The following is a 13,543-nucleotide window of genomic DNA, read 5'->3' on the forward strand; positions in this document are numbered from 1 at the left end:
ACTTGCTTTTTCTCAACAACAAGAGAATTCGGCAGACTTTTTGGTCGGGAGCAGGTGGATCAGGCTGACTTCCCGTGCAAACAAACAAACAAAAATCAAGGCCCGTTGATGGCCCTGCTTTCGGCTTCGGGGGTCAAACAGGGGAGAAACGGTCTTAAAAGGCTTGACGAGGACGGGAGTTGGGTTGGATGAGGATCGTACCAGCACAGTACCACCAAAGGTGTTCAACACGGCTTGGCTCGGCCTGGCGCAGGTGTGAATGAAACGAAGGTGGTGCGTGAGTGCTACGGGCTAGTGCTCTATCCCTTTTCTTTTTCCCGTTCCAATCGGCCGTTCGCGTGTGGTTGCCGTTAGGCACCCCGCACTGACCGACGGATAATCTCCTCGAGGTAGATATTATTGCTGTCTTCTGAGCAGGTGTCAATGGGTGCCTGAAGAAACTCGTCTAATTTGTTTCCTTTCTTTTTGGAACCGATAGCTAGGTGGCTGACGAGATCTGCGTTTGTTGAACGGTTCTTGGGTCCAACAGTACGTACAAGCTGGAGCATTTACGGCCTTCGATGTATGCGCTCGTCACCAGATTTGACCATCCAACTTGTTGTTTCTTGGTACAGGAACACGATGGATTTGCAGTACTCCCTGTTATTATTGCAGACAAAGCAGAGGGAGGTCACGCAAGCGGCGATAATGATGGCTCAATCATTGCCGTGCAATCCAGTTAGCGAGCAGGCAGCCAGGGCATCATTTTAGGGGGTGTCTAGTTCAGGGACTTTTTAGTCCCAGAGACTAGAAAAAGTCCCTAAAAAATCCCTAGGAACCAAACAGGAGGGATTTTTTCTACAGGGACTAGAAAAAGACTCTACTAGAGAGTCTTTTTTAATTAGTCCCTAGGACTAGAAAAAGTCCTAGGACTTCTAAACCAAACACCCCTTTAGTATCATTCCAGTGTCTTAATAATCGAGCTGAATCCCCCCGGTGCCTTTCCTTCAGATGAATCTGCTCTGATCTTTGTTTTCTGGGCTGCACTCGTCAGTGTAGGATGCGGTGCTCTGAGCCCAGCCATTTGCAACCCTGATGCTCCGGCGCGCAGCCGCGGCACGACCATTCCGTCATTTGAGCGGTTTTCAGTCAGCAGAGCAGCAAGAACAGGAAACAAGCTTGCATGTAAAACAGGCTCGAAAGCACAATCTCACTGGACACACAAGGTTTGCGGTACACAGAAACAACCAAGTCAGTACTCCGGCAGCAGACAGGAAACAGGCTTCATGGCAAAGACGCGTCGAGCCTGCACGCCGAACCAAGAAACTCATAGCGCAATCACCGGACAGGCAGGCTTTCCAGGACACAGGAACAGACAGGATCGCAGCTCTACCTGATATATGGCCCGTCGCATCTGGATTCATCAGGTTAGTGCAAAACAGACGCTTTGCATCAGGCATAAGCGGGGCGACACCCGACACGACCCTGCTACTAGTTCAGGGTCATGGTTGACAGGGGAGGAACCATGAGAATGCGAAGGCAAGCTAGACAAACTGTCTAGTTATGATAGGCACTCTTCAGTTCAGTCCACTATAATATATATATATATATATCGCTCCTATAGGCCAAACCGGAATGGCATAACAGGAGCATTAGCTAGGATCGCTGTTCCATAATGAATGGGCAAGCAATTTACACTTCTTATAGGCCACATAGGGCCTTCAGCCGGAGCAGAGCTTCTCGAGAGCCAGGTTCTCGTCGCCATTCACACTCTTCAGGGCGCTTCTCACCTTATCCTCGGGGAAGCCCATCTCGACCAGCTTCTGCACCTGCACTCGCACAAACAAGATATTAGTAAAGTTCATCCAAATAGACGGCTATCCTATACATGATGTACAGTTTGATAACTACACCTTTTCTTCCATGCCAGTGGAGTCGCCCTTCGCAAATGCCTCGGTCCAATAGCGAGCAGTACTAACAAATGTGGCCTTGTCACGCAGATACTGCAAACACAAATGAACAGAAACATACTTAGTGGAATGCAATAGCGAGTCTGATAACCTGACATTCAACACCACTGTATTGAAATCCATAAGCGTGTACCCTGTATCAGTTGAATGAATGACTGGTCTGAAGTTTCACGCAGATAGTATGGCCTGAAGTTTCACACAGATATTTCCATGTCTGTTGTGTTCATGAATGACCATCATAGTGAAACTTCAGACCATACTATGCGTGTGCCCTGTATCAGTTGAATGACAGTGCCAAACAACATAATTGACACACTCAGGTCTCAGGCCAGCCGTGGAGCATAGCCAATTGTGGACCTGCCTAGACGGACTAACCAAGTAATATGGTCACTTCTAGACTATGGACCTGCCTACACTGACTAACCAAGTAATTATCCAGCAAAGAGAGAAGTCCAATTACAACCCTGAACTTACCACTTGGTTTAAGAATCAACCCTAAACTGCAAAGCTGATCGAAACACACCCTGAAATAACTACCAGGTTCAGATATCAAGCCTGCACTCGTTTTTTACCAGGTGAAGCGGCTTTGACCGCGTTGACCAGTGACTGGGCAGTGCCACATCAGCAAGGTGATCTTGCTCCCTCCCCCTCCCTCTCCCTCTCCCTCTCTTTCTCTCTCATGCCCAAGCTTATCCCCACAGAGCCACAGCCGCTGCCAACCCGTCCGCCGCCAGCGACCGACGAACGGCGGCGCTGCACCTCCGCTGCGCCCCGAGCCTGAACCCCTCCCCATCACATCCTCTCCTGTCCACGCGCACGCCGCCGCCCCTGACGACCAAGGCGGCGTGGAGGAAGCGAGGGCTGGTCTCCTGCATCTGGCCTGACACCACTGCCTGCTGCTGCTACTCTCCCGCATGTGGACGGCGCAACAGGTTGCTGCTGCTGTTGATCCCGCGCCCGCGCTGCGTTGCTGCTTCCCGGCCGCCACGCTGTGCAGCTGCAGCGCTACTGCACTGGCGCGTGCCTCTTCTTTGTTTCGGCACGGCACTCAACGTTTGAATTGATGGGATGGGCGGCTGACTGGGTGTCTGTGGCATGCTTTAAGCAGTAGCAGCAACGGAGCTTCTCGGGGAGCGTGGTGACCTGACTGGATCCACACCAGCGGCTCGCGCGGACAATGGTGGCTACCCTGCGTCGGCTGCAAGCTGGGGAGGTGGTGGCTCTGGCGACTGTTGAAGCTTATAGACACGGTGGAGATGAGTCGTCGGTGTTGGACTGAGTCAAGGGCGGCCCTAGCAGCGGTTGCTGTGGGGGAGGGCTTGGGCTCAGGACAGGGAAACTAGAGAGAGAGAGAGAGACGAGCCAGCTTCTGCCCCACGCTGACATGGCACTGCCAAGTCACTGGCCAACGCGGTCAAAACCGCTTCAGGTGTGGTCAAAACCGAGTGCAGGGTTGATTCCAGAACCTGGTTGTTAGTTCAGGGTGTGTTTCGACCGGTTTTGTAACTTAGGGTTGATTCTTAAACCGAGTGGCATGTTCAGGGTTGTAATGCGGACTTCTCTCATCCAACAAACATGGTACACTTAAAATAAAAGCACCTAGCTGAGATTATTGCTTATATGCCCAACTACCCCTAACTTTTACTCGCTAAGAGAACACCATCTTGATTCCTGAACCTGGTCGTTAGTTCAGGGTGTGTTTCGACCGGTTTTGCAATTTAGAGTTGATTCTTAAACCAAGTGGCAAGTTCAGGGTTGTAATGTTGACTTCTCTCATCCAGCAAACATGGTACACTAAAAAACAAAGCACCCAGCTGAGTTTGTTACTTATATGCCCAACTACCCCTAACTTTTACTCGCTACGAGGACACCATGTGGAATTCTTTTATTAGCACTGGATATCCTCCATTTCTGGCCTGGTTAGGTTAGTAAACAATCTGGTAAAATATTGCACCTTAATTGAAGAGCTAATTGGAAGACATATACTAAACTTTATGTATATTATCAATGACATGACACAGAGTAGAAAGCGCTGAGTGCTGAAAAGATTGCTATCTAACCAGAACTACCATGCACCCTATCGTGTCATCTAGCACCAACTATACATAGAGCATGCAGCATAGCCGGTATTAAATGCCCATAAACCTTAAAAACTAACCGCAATGGTGACCACAGCTCTGTATTGATTGACATGTACGGACAACCAATATTGCCACAGGAATAGGGGTGTTAAATGCTCAGTAGTCCAGGCAAAACATACGAACAATAACAAGAACAGAACTGAACTTCAGGAGAAAGAAATGCCTGATTCAATGACTTAATGGTTAGAAGATTGCCCGAGGAATAAGAAATTTCAGTTTTATTTTTCTCTCCAATGCACAGTAGCCCCCAGGCATAAGTTGTGTGTTAAAAAACATGGAACTAAATAGTAAAGACTGAGTTCAGACCTGCTGTGCAACAACAGCGTCCTGAGGATCATCAGGGGCAGGAGCAGAAAGAAGAGCTTGAAGGGATAGCAATGCCGTCTTCAAGGTAAGGGCTGGGCTCCACTGATCTTTCAGTATGTCCAAGCAAATTGCTCCATTCTGGCTGCTAATATTCGGGTGCCTTCAACATAGGTTGAGCACAAATCAGAGTTGTAGATAGTGACTTGTTCTTGTCAGTCAGGAAGCAGCAGTTAACACATTGCAAATATAAGAACATTGGATAGATATCACATATATTTGAAGATTGGATGGCTCGCCCCCATTTGAAGAGTAAATTCATCACAATACCTTAAGACTATGCCAACATTGAAACAGCAGATTTTCTATTTGTTGCATTCAACTGATTAACAATGTCCTACTGGTAATGACCATATTTGCTTAAACAACAACAACAAATATAAGAACTTGGAAACCATATAAAATATTTGCAATTGTTGGCTCAAAGTAATGCATTCCTACAGAAAAGGAACATTCATCATCCTTCAGCAAGGCATACAGAAAGAAGGGAATACAAACAACAAGCCAAAGGGAGAAGGAAAGCCTGCATACCATACTTTGGTGATGAACTGCATCTTAGGAGGCTCAAAGGGATAGCCACCTGCCAATCAAAGACCACAGAGCAGACAGTCAGACAATAGTAGCATTTTCCACAGCTCCTGCTTTGGCTGCCGGTTATTAGCTTATAAGTGATGTACAGCTCTGTAACAAGCAACAAAGTCCAGTTTTTTATGAGAGAATGGACACAGATGATTCTTTTTGGTCCAACAGCATGGTGTTCGGCTAGCAATCCGTGCCCTACGATCCGGGATGTTTACATGCTGCTGCTCAACGCTACAATCTCTTCACATTACAAAAACACAACCTGAATCTGCAGAATTCCAACCTCAAGATGCAAATCTGTCGGCGCAAACAATCCGGAATAGCTACCGCGGTCACGGACGCCTGCCAAAACAAATCCTAATCTGGAAGATCGATCGAGCGCGCGCAAAAACCCTAGCCCGATCCGCGCGAATCGCGCCGCGCGACATCCCAATCTAGCAGAATCCCGGAGCGGAATCGCGGGCCGGAGGCGGGATCCACCCCACCAGGCCAGGCGTACGCGGGGAGGAGAGAGGGGGGGAGATGGCGAGACCTGGCAGGCGGATGTCGATGCGGAAGGTGCCGCCCTCGTAGGGGCTGTCGCGGGGCCCGGCGATGGTGCCGGTGAGGTGGGTGATGCTGGAGCCCCCGTCGTGGAGCGCGATGGAGACGCCGGAGATGTCCGAGTCCCGGTTGCACTCCGTCAGCTCCTTCTGCACGCGCGACACGTCCACCATCTTCCTCCGGCAAACGCCGTCCCTCCCCTCTCGCTCGGTGTCCCTGGAGGCGACCGGTGGTGGGGCGGTGGCGGTGGGAATAGGTGGGATGCGAGACGAGAAGGGGGGGAGAAGGGCGGCGGAGCTGTATGTAGTGCTGTTTTTTTTTTCTTTTGAAGGGGAAATAATTATGCTGATTAACTAATCACTCGATAATCATCATCATCTGCTAATTAATCCGTCTGACTGGATCGTCTAAGCAGAATCCGATTGGCTTTGGCTTTGTGTTCTGGGAAAGTATTGCTCCTTCCTTTCCTCCGGACATTGAGGCCTCGGTTGCCACGCCAACATCCTCGTTGCCTTCAACCGAAACTGAATTAGTTCAAAATTTTCACTGGATTTTTTGGACTAATTTTGCAAAAAAAGAACCCAAAGTCTCGTCGAGTTCTTGGGTGATTTCCATTTTACGAGGATTAATTCTTGTTTTTTTGTAATCAAACTTGGTCGTCGTGTAATTTTCAGCGACACAAGAAAGGAATCCTGCAAAGTGACGTCGTGGTATGGAATCTGCTTTTGGATGGTTTTCTTTCCTTCGTTGACGTTGGCCAATTGAGAAATTTATGTCCTTCTTTCGATAGAGACGGATAGAGCATAAGAAATTAGGGGCTTCACATGATTGCGATGTAGTATGTGGCATTATGAAAAAAAAATATCATATTCCTAACTTATTTCTTTGAACACAGCATAGAGGAAGACGCTCGTACTTTCGAGAGATTAAGCTGGCACATTATCTTAAGATTGACAAAGTCGTTAGAGATGTCTTTTCTCACTGAACACACATGGTCGAAGGGCTAAAATAAGTCCATGAAAAATGTGAGCATCAGCGTCAAGTCTCGCAAAAAAAAAATTGTAACTTGAACCCTGATGGGCTGGGATACCATTGTCCTACTAATTATCCAATCATAAGTTGGTTCGCAACATCATTCTAAGTTTATAAATAGATGTAGATAGAAACACATATTTTTATATTTTAGGAAAATACTACTCCCTCCGTCCCAAAATTCTTGTCTTACATTTACCTAAATACAGATGTATCTAATACTAAAACATGACTTGATACATCCCTATTTAGACAAATCTAAGATAAGAATTTTGGGACGGAGGGAGTAATAATTTCCGATATCACTTGCCGCGAATCACTTTTATGGAAGAAAGTACAACCGCAATGAAAGGACTTCAATTCTCTAAGAAGGGCAGGAGCGGACGAGGAGAGTATTGTCTGATACCGGCCAACGATGCTCCCGTGATACGGGCTTTCGGGCCGTTAGATCTCAGCATCTAAGGAGCTGTTGTAGCTATTGTATTTGTGCGCATTTTTTGACTTCTCGGGGAAACTTTTGCAAAATTGTTCATCATCTCACAAGAGCCCTTGGAACTGAGATCCAACGCGCGAGCTCGCATGGGAGCACCAGATATTTTTCCCGAAGCGAACGAGTGGTTCGTTATGAGGAATCCTCCTGTGCAAATGAAAACGTTCGATAGGAATCAGTGGTGGAGCTAGGAGGAAAAAGCTGGGCGAGCCAGCCTAGAGGAGAATACAAAAGAAATTTAAATTTCGAATCATACGTATTCAACATACATTAGTTGGTTACATGTGTATGTGCAATGCTGGTTGCTAGTGTAATAGTTACTGATGTTCAGCTGATAATACAATCCTGCAGCTGGTTCGGAGCTAGCTAGCCACTAGCCTACCTGACAGACCAGTGCACAGGAAGCGAAGAAACAACCAGTGAGAAACGAGCGAGCTAGTGTTGTATGCCATTGATGGAGTGTTGGACTGCACATTATATTTTTTTTTCTTATGGGCTGGGCGGGCCACTAACTGGTTTTGCCCTCACGTTAGCTCTGCCGGTGATAGGAATGCAGCCCCTCCCCCAATCTGGGCCATCTCGCGGACAAACCCCATTTGGCGTCTTTAGCGCTAGCGTTTTCGCTAATTGGCGCACACTCACCCCTTCGCGTTCGATCCAATTGGTCCGGGACGTTACAGTTTTTCGAACAACAACTTCGTTCCAGTTTCATGAAGCTTCACAGGCTAGTTTTGGGAGCTTGTTTTCTATATGTTTTTTCTCACATTTTTTCCTATTTCTTTTTTTTTCTATTTTTGTTTTAATTTTTCCCTTTTCTTTATAAAATTATGAACTACTATGGAATTTGAAAATATTTTATTATTTTTATTTTATTCCTTTTTTGAATACATAAACATTTTTCAAATACGAAAATGTTCTTACAAATTTTGAACCCACGTGAACTTTTTTCAAATTTGCGAAGTTTTTCAAATGCATGAATATATTTGAATCTCCGAACATTCGTGAACTATTTTCAAATCTGTGATTTTTTTATTCGGAAATCCATGATTTTTTTCATAAAACGATGATTTTTTTCAATATCGGCAAAGTTTTTTTCAAATTAGTGAACTTCCTTTTCAAAATCAATGACCTTTTTCGAATATGTGAACTTATTTTTCAAAATCCACAAAAACATTTCAAATTCAAGAACTTCTTTCAACCCCATAAACTTTTTCCCAAAATACAAAAACTTATTTTCCCTAATTCCTTTTTTCAAGCCTGTGACCTTGTTTTCAAAATCCACAAACTTTTTGAAATTTGTGGTTATTTTAAAAACACAAACGTTTTGAATTTCACAGTTTTTGAAAGTCTATTGACTCTTTTAAAACTCATAAATTCGCAATAGTCAATGGTTGACCGTGTCAATCGATCAATGGTTGACAGGTTAACTGATCAAACCCAGCATAGTGGCGAACTAGGCGACCAACCTAATGTACGTGTGTTGTGCCAGCCCACGCGATGCACACGCGTGAGCACTCCTCCTAACCGCACAAGGCACTCAAGTGGGAGATAGCAACTAATCGGCGAGTACTTTTTTGGAGCCCCGCAAGGTTCACTTTTGGTGGGCCATTTGGCGCGCTCTGGGCGCTTCATTCAGATTTTGTTTTGTTATATTTTTTTGTATGTGTTTTCATCTTTCAGATATTTTTCTTGGGTTTTTCCTAGGTTTTGGACAAAAAAAATACGCAAAAAACGTGCTTTTTTTCTTTTCCTTCCGCGAGAGGCACAATTTACTTCTTGTGGAGGCATGGATTTGTTTCCGCGTGAGGCATAAATTTACTTCTCGTGAAGGTAGGATTCGCAGAAAAGGTAAAAGAAAACGCGTTTTTTTTCTTCTGGGAGAGGCATAGATTTACTTCTCTTGAAGACATGGATTTGCTGTCGCGAGAGGCATAGTCGTGCCTCTTGGAAAAAGGAAAAAATGTTTCTTTTCTGCTGACAGAGTCACATATTTACCTCTCATGGAGGCATGGATTTGCTTCCATGAGATGCACAGCCGTACCTCCTGAAAAGGGAGAAAACATGTATTTTTTCTTTTTCCTTCCGTGAGAGGCACACATTTACTTCTTGTGGAGGCAAAAATTTGCTTTCGTGAGTCGTGCCTCTCGGAAAATGGAAAAAACGTGTTTTTCCTTTCGTGAGAGTCACAAATTTACTTCATGTGGAGTCACGGATCTGCTTTCGCAAGTTATACCTCTTCGGAAAGGAAAAAAATGCTCCTGATTCGGGTGTTTTCATCCTATTTTTTCATGAGAAGAAAGTTCATTGAAACCTATCAACATGAGATTTAATTTTGATAATCTTAACGCGGTGAATCAAACGGTGAAAATAGTTCAAGATTTAGATGCATGGTGTAAGAGATAAAACGTTTTGAATAAATGAATCTACGGAAAAAAGGAAACTCACAGGTTGCGACAAGTGTTGTACATTCACCACTTGTCGCAACATGGGGAGGTGGGAGTGATCTTTGCAAAGAGTACTCCTTAATTAGTGATTTCATAAAGAGGAGTTCTTCATCCCACGATACAAAAACACTCCCTACTGAACAGGCCAGCCATGCCCTTTCCTATGCAACATGGCCCAACAAAATACCTTTTGAAAAAAGTAAAAATTGTCCAGAAAAAAACTATTATATCTAAAATATAGAAAATTCATGATGACAAATGTAGTAAGTATGGGGTGTACAACAAATGAAGTGTCGTGTTGTATGTACAAAAAAATTGCCAACATCTAGTACATTACCCAAAAAAGCATGGATAGTAAAAATGCCATGCAAAATATAGAGACACAAGAACTTGTATAAAAATGGGATAAAATTTGACGTGACATAGATCAAAGCAAAAAAAAGAAACACAAAAACAACGTAAGTTTGCATTGATAGTGGGGTTATGTTTGAACATAAGTTGCCTTATCTAAATAACATGCATGAGAAACTAAATATGCTATTCTTAAAAACATTATAGAAAATTAACAATCGTGTTTGAACCTAAATTGCCATTGTTTTCTAAAGATGATGGCAATAAAATGATTTTTAATGGAAAAAAGACTCATGAGACAAATTTGACATGGAATGTTAAAAAAATAGATCTGTCATGATGCACATGAATTTACAAATGGATTGATCAACAAATTTGGAATGTTCCAAAAAATGAGTTTGCATTGGTATCAAAATTAAAGTTGCCATGGCCGAATATATTAATTTGCCATGGTAGAGAACAATAAACAATATCTCGTGGTCCAACAAAAGAAATTTACCATAGATTGTTGAATAAATTTTCCATGGGTTGTTAAAAACATAATAGATAAATAAATTAATATGGATTGTTTAATAATTTGACATGGTCCAAAAAAGATATTTGCATGGTTTGTGAAGTATATTTTCCATCGTTCACAAACTAATTTTGCCATGATAAAAATAGGTATTTACAATTGTTTTTTGAACAAATTTTGCATGTTCCGAAGATATAATTGCCCATGGTCCAAATAATGAATTTCTCTCTGTTCCAAAATAAAATTTTGCAATGGCCAAATATATAAATTTTCCATGATAAAGAACGATAAATAATGTGTCGTGGTCCAATGAAAGAAATTTACCAGGATTGTTCAAATAAATTTGCCATGGATCGTTAAAAACATAATATAGAAAAAATACCATGGGTTGTTCAACAATTTTTCCTTGATCCAAAAAATAAAGTTTAAAAGTTTAAAGAAAACTAAAATCACCACGGTTCGGAAATTGCATTTGCATCTTCCATAAACTAAATTTACCATCGTAGGTAAACTAAATTTGCCATGGTGCAAAGAAAAAATTGCCATGTTCTAAAAAAACCATGGAAAATTTGATTGCCATGGCACACTAGTTTTCTTTTACAATTCCATAATTTGGGGCCACTAATTTTAAAAATGTCCCACTAATAACTTTCCTGAACTTTCATGTGAGTTTTTGTGTGAGAATTAGTAAATTTTACAATTTGCCACGTGCTTGAAATCAGCATGTGAACATAAGATCAATTTTAAAAATTTGGCATGCGTAGAATCAACATTCATAGAGTTGCCTAGTGAGCATTATTTTTGTAAAATTTGCTACTTTTTGGAGGAAAAATGTTTCTAAATTGCCATGTGACCGTAAGAAACAATTTTAGAAGTTTCTTGTGTGTGGAACAAAATCGTATAGTTGCCATGTGAGCATTACAAAACTACTAAAAAATTTCATGTTTTTGGGGTGAATTGTTTTGAAATTGCCATATGAAAATAAGAAATAAAATTTCAGGATATGCCATAAGCGGATAACAAAAAAACTCCTTGAGTTTTCAAGTGAGCAATAAAAAATATTTTCAAATTTTCCAATTGGCGCAATGGGTCATCTAGTAGGAGTAACAGGACAAAGAGCTAGCCCAAGTCTAGTGTGAAATTATTGGACCTAAGACAAAGAACTAGTTCAACTCTAGTGTACAATTATTGAAAATATTGTGTGAGCTAGTTCAACTCTAGTGAATAATTATTTTAACTAGGCCATGTGAGCCCTTGCCTTGAGTGGTTAATTCTAGTTCCCTAGGCACATCAACATCCCGTCTACCATGATGAGCCCACCATCGGCGAGGCGTCAAACATCCTTGTGAGGCGCCACTACTTCTTGAGGGTCGACTCCAGCGTACTTCGGGCTGCACAATGCTACTTCTTGAGTTTGCGTTGGTTTTCTCTTGAAGAGGAAAGGGTGATGCAGGAAAGTAGAGATAAATATTTCCCTCGGTTAAGAACCAAGGTATCAATCCTGTAGGTGAACACACAAGTCCCCAATGATCGCACCTACACAAACAAACAAATACTTGCACCCAGTGAACTAAACTTGATGCTCTTTCTTGATTTCTACCTACGCGGTCTTAAGCATTGCGAAGAGCTCGGGAATTGTTTTCTCCATCCCTTGCATATTATAGTTCATCACGAAGCCTTTATAGCTTGGTGGCAGTGATTGAAGAATTCTATCAATAACACTCTCAGCTGGAAGATCAATTCCCAACTGAGTCAAGTGGTTGTGGTACCCAGACATTCTGAGTATGTGTTCACTGACAGAATTGTTCTCCTCCATCTTACATCTAAAGAACTTGTTGGAGACTTCATATCTCTCAACCCAGGCATTTGCTTCAGTTCTTGGAACATCTCATATGCTTCGTGGCGTTCAAAACACTTGTGAAGTCCTGGTTCCAAGCCGCAAAGCATGGCTCACTGAACTATCGAGTACTCATCAGATCGAGCTTGCTAGACATTCACAACGTCTGCATCAGCTCTTGCAGCAGGTCTGTCACCTGGTGATGCATCAAGAACATAATTCTTCTGTGCAGCAATGAGCATAATCCTCAAATTACAGACCCAGTCTGTGTAGTTGGTACTATCATCTTTCAACCTAGCTTTCTCTAGGAATGCATTAAAATTCAAGGGAACGGTAGCACGGGCCATTGATCTACAACATAGATTTACAAAAACTATAAGGACTAAGTTCATGATAGATTTTAGTTCAAATAATCAAATTACTAATGAACTCCCACTTAAATCAATATCCCTCAAATTATTTAAGTGATACATGATCCAAATCAACTAACCCAAGTCCGATCATCACGTGAGATGGGGTAGTTTTCAATGGTGAACATCTCCATGTTTATCATATCTAGTATATGACTCATGTTCGACCTTTCGGTCTCTAGTGTTCCGAGACCATGTCCATACATGCTAGGCTTATCAAGTTTAACCCAAGTATTTTGCATGTGCAATACTGGCTTACACCCATTGTATGCGAACGCAGAGTCTATCACACTCGATCAGCACGAGGTGCTTCGAAACGACGAACTTTAGCAACGGTGCATACTCGGGGAGAACACTTTTATCTTGAAATTAAGTGAAGGGGTCATCTTATAATGCTGCTGAAAGGACATGCGGCGCCCCCATGTGTGGTTTTGGTAATTGATGACATTCTCTATGGACTAATGGTTGCATTGAGTTATATTTGAAGGATTTGTCCATAGGCATTTCTTGAAGTACATGTGTTGGTTTCAAGGAGTTTATGAGTTGACCAAGGTGCTATTAAGGAATTATCCAAAGATTGGTCATGTGAGTATTGAGCTTATTGCAAGCATGTCTTGAAGAAGAAGATTGTGTGATCATTCATGTTTACCTTCAAGATATCATCCAAATGAAGAGAGTTGGAAAGAGTCAAGGTTGATCAAGACTAAGTACAGAGAGTGATTCAAGCTGATCATAACACAAAGCGTAGAAGATACACCGAGTGGGATCAAGTGATCTCACGGTTTGGTAAGCATTGTCCATTGCACTTTGTGTACTTACCCACATTCTTTGTGAGAGTTCTATGTGGGGTTAGGTTTGCTTCCATGGGCTTGCGTCAAGAGGAAGAT

The 13,543-nt window shown here is 42.8% G+C and overlaps 1 protein-coding gene across 1 annotated transcript; it reads right to left on the reverse strand.

Annotated features, from left to right (window-relative positions):
• Positions 1 to 1,524: 1,524 nt before the first annotated feature.
• LOC123072079 (ubiquitin-conjugating enzyme E2 27) lies at positions 1,525 to 5,885 on the reverse strand. Its single transcript, XM_044495634.1, has 5 exons — positions 5,568 to 5,885; positions 4,985 to 5,033; positions 4,397 to 4,556; positions 1,893 to 1,982; positions 1,525 to 1,808 (listed from the first exon to the last, which is right to left on the reverse strand). Exons 1-5 carry the CDS (start codon positions 5,749 to 5,751, stop codon positions 1,701 to 1,703), a joined length of 591 nt encoding a protein of 196 aa, XP_044351569.1. The 5' UTR covers positions 5,752 to 5,885; the 3' UTR covers positions 1,525 to 1,700.
• Positions 5,886 to 13,543: the final 7,658 nt, after the last annotated feature.

The sequence above is a fragment of the Triticum aestivum genome, chromosome 3B, assembly GCF_018294505.1.
Source record: "Triticum aestivum cultivar Chinese Spring chromosome 3B, IWGSC CS RefSeq v2.1, whole genome shotgun sequence".
Lineage (NCBI taxonomy): Eukaryota > Viridiplantae > Streptophyta > Magnoliopsida > Poales > Poaceae > Triticum > Triticum aestivum.

Coding starts and splice junctions, on each gene's coding strand:
- LOC123072079 (XM_044495634.1), bottom strand. CDS start 5,751: ATGGTGGACGTGTCGCGCGTGCAGAAGGAGCTGACGGAGTGCAACCGG. Junction 4,557..4,984: donor CAGTTCATCACCAAAGTATG/GTATGCAGGCTT, acceptor CCTATGTTGAAG/GCACCCGAATATTAGCAGCC. Junction 1,983..4,396: donor ACGCTGTTGTTGCACAGCAG/GTCTGAACTCAG, acceptor TTGTGTTTGCAG/TATCTGCGTGACAAGGCCAC.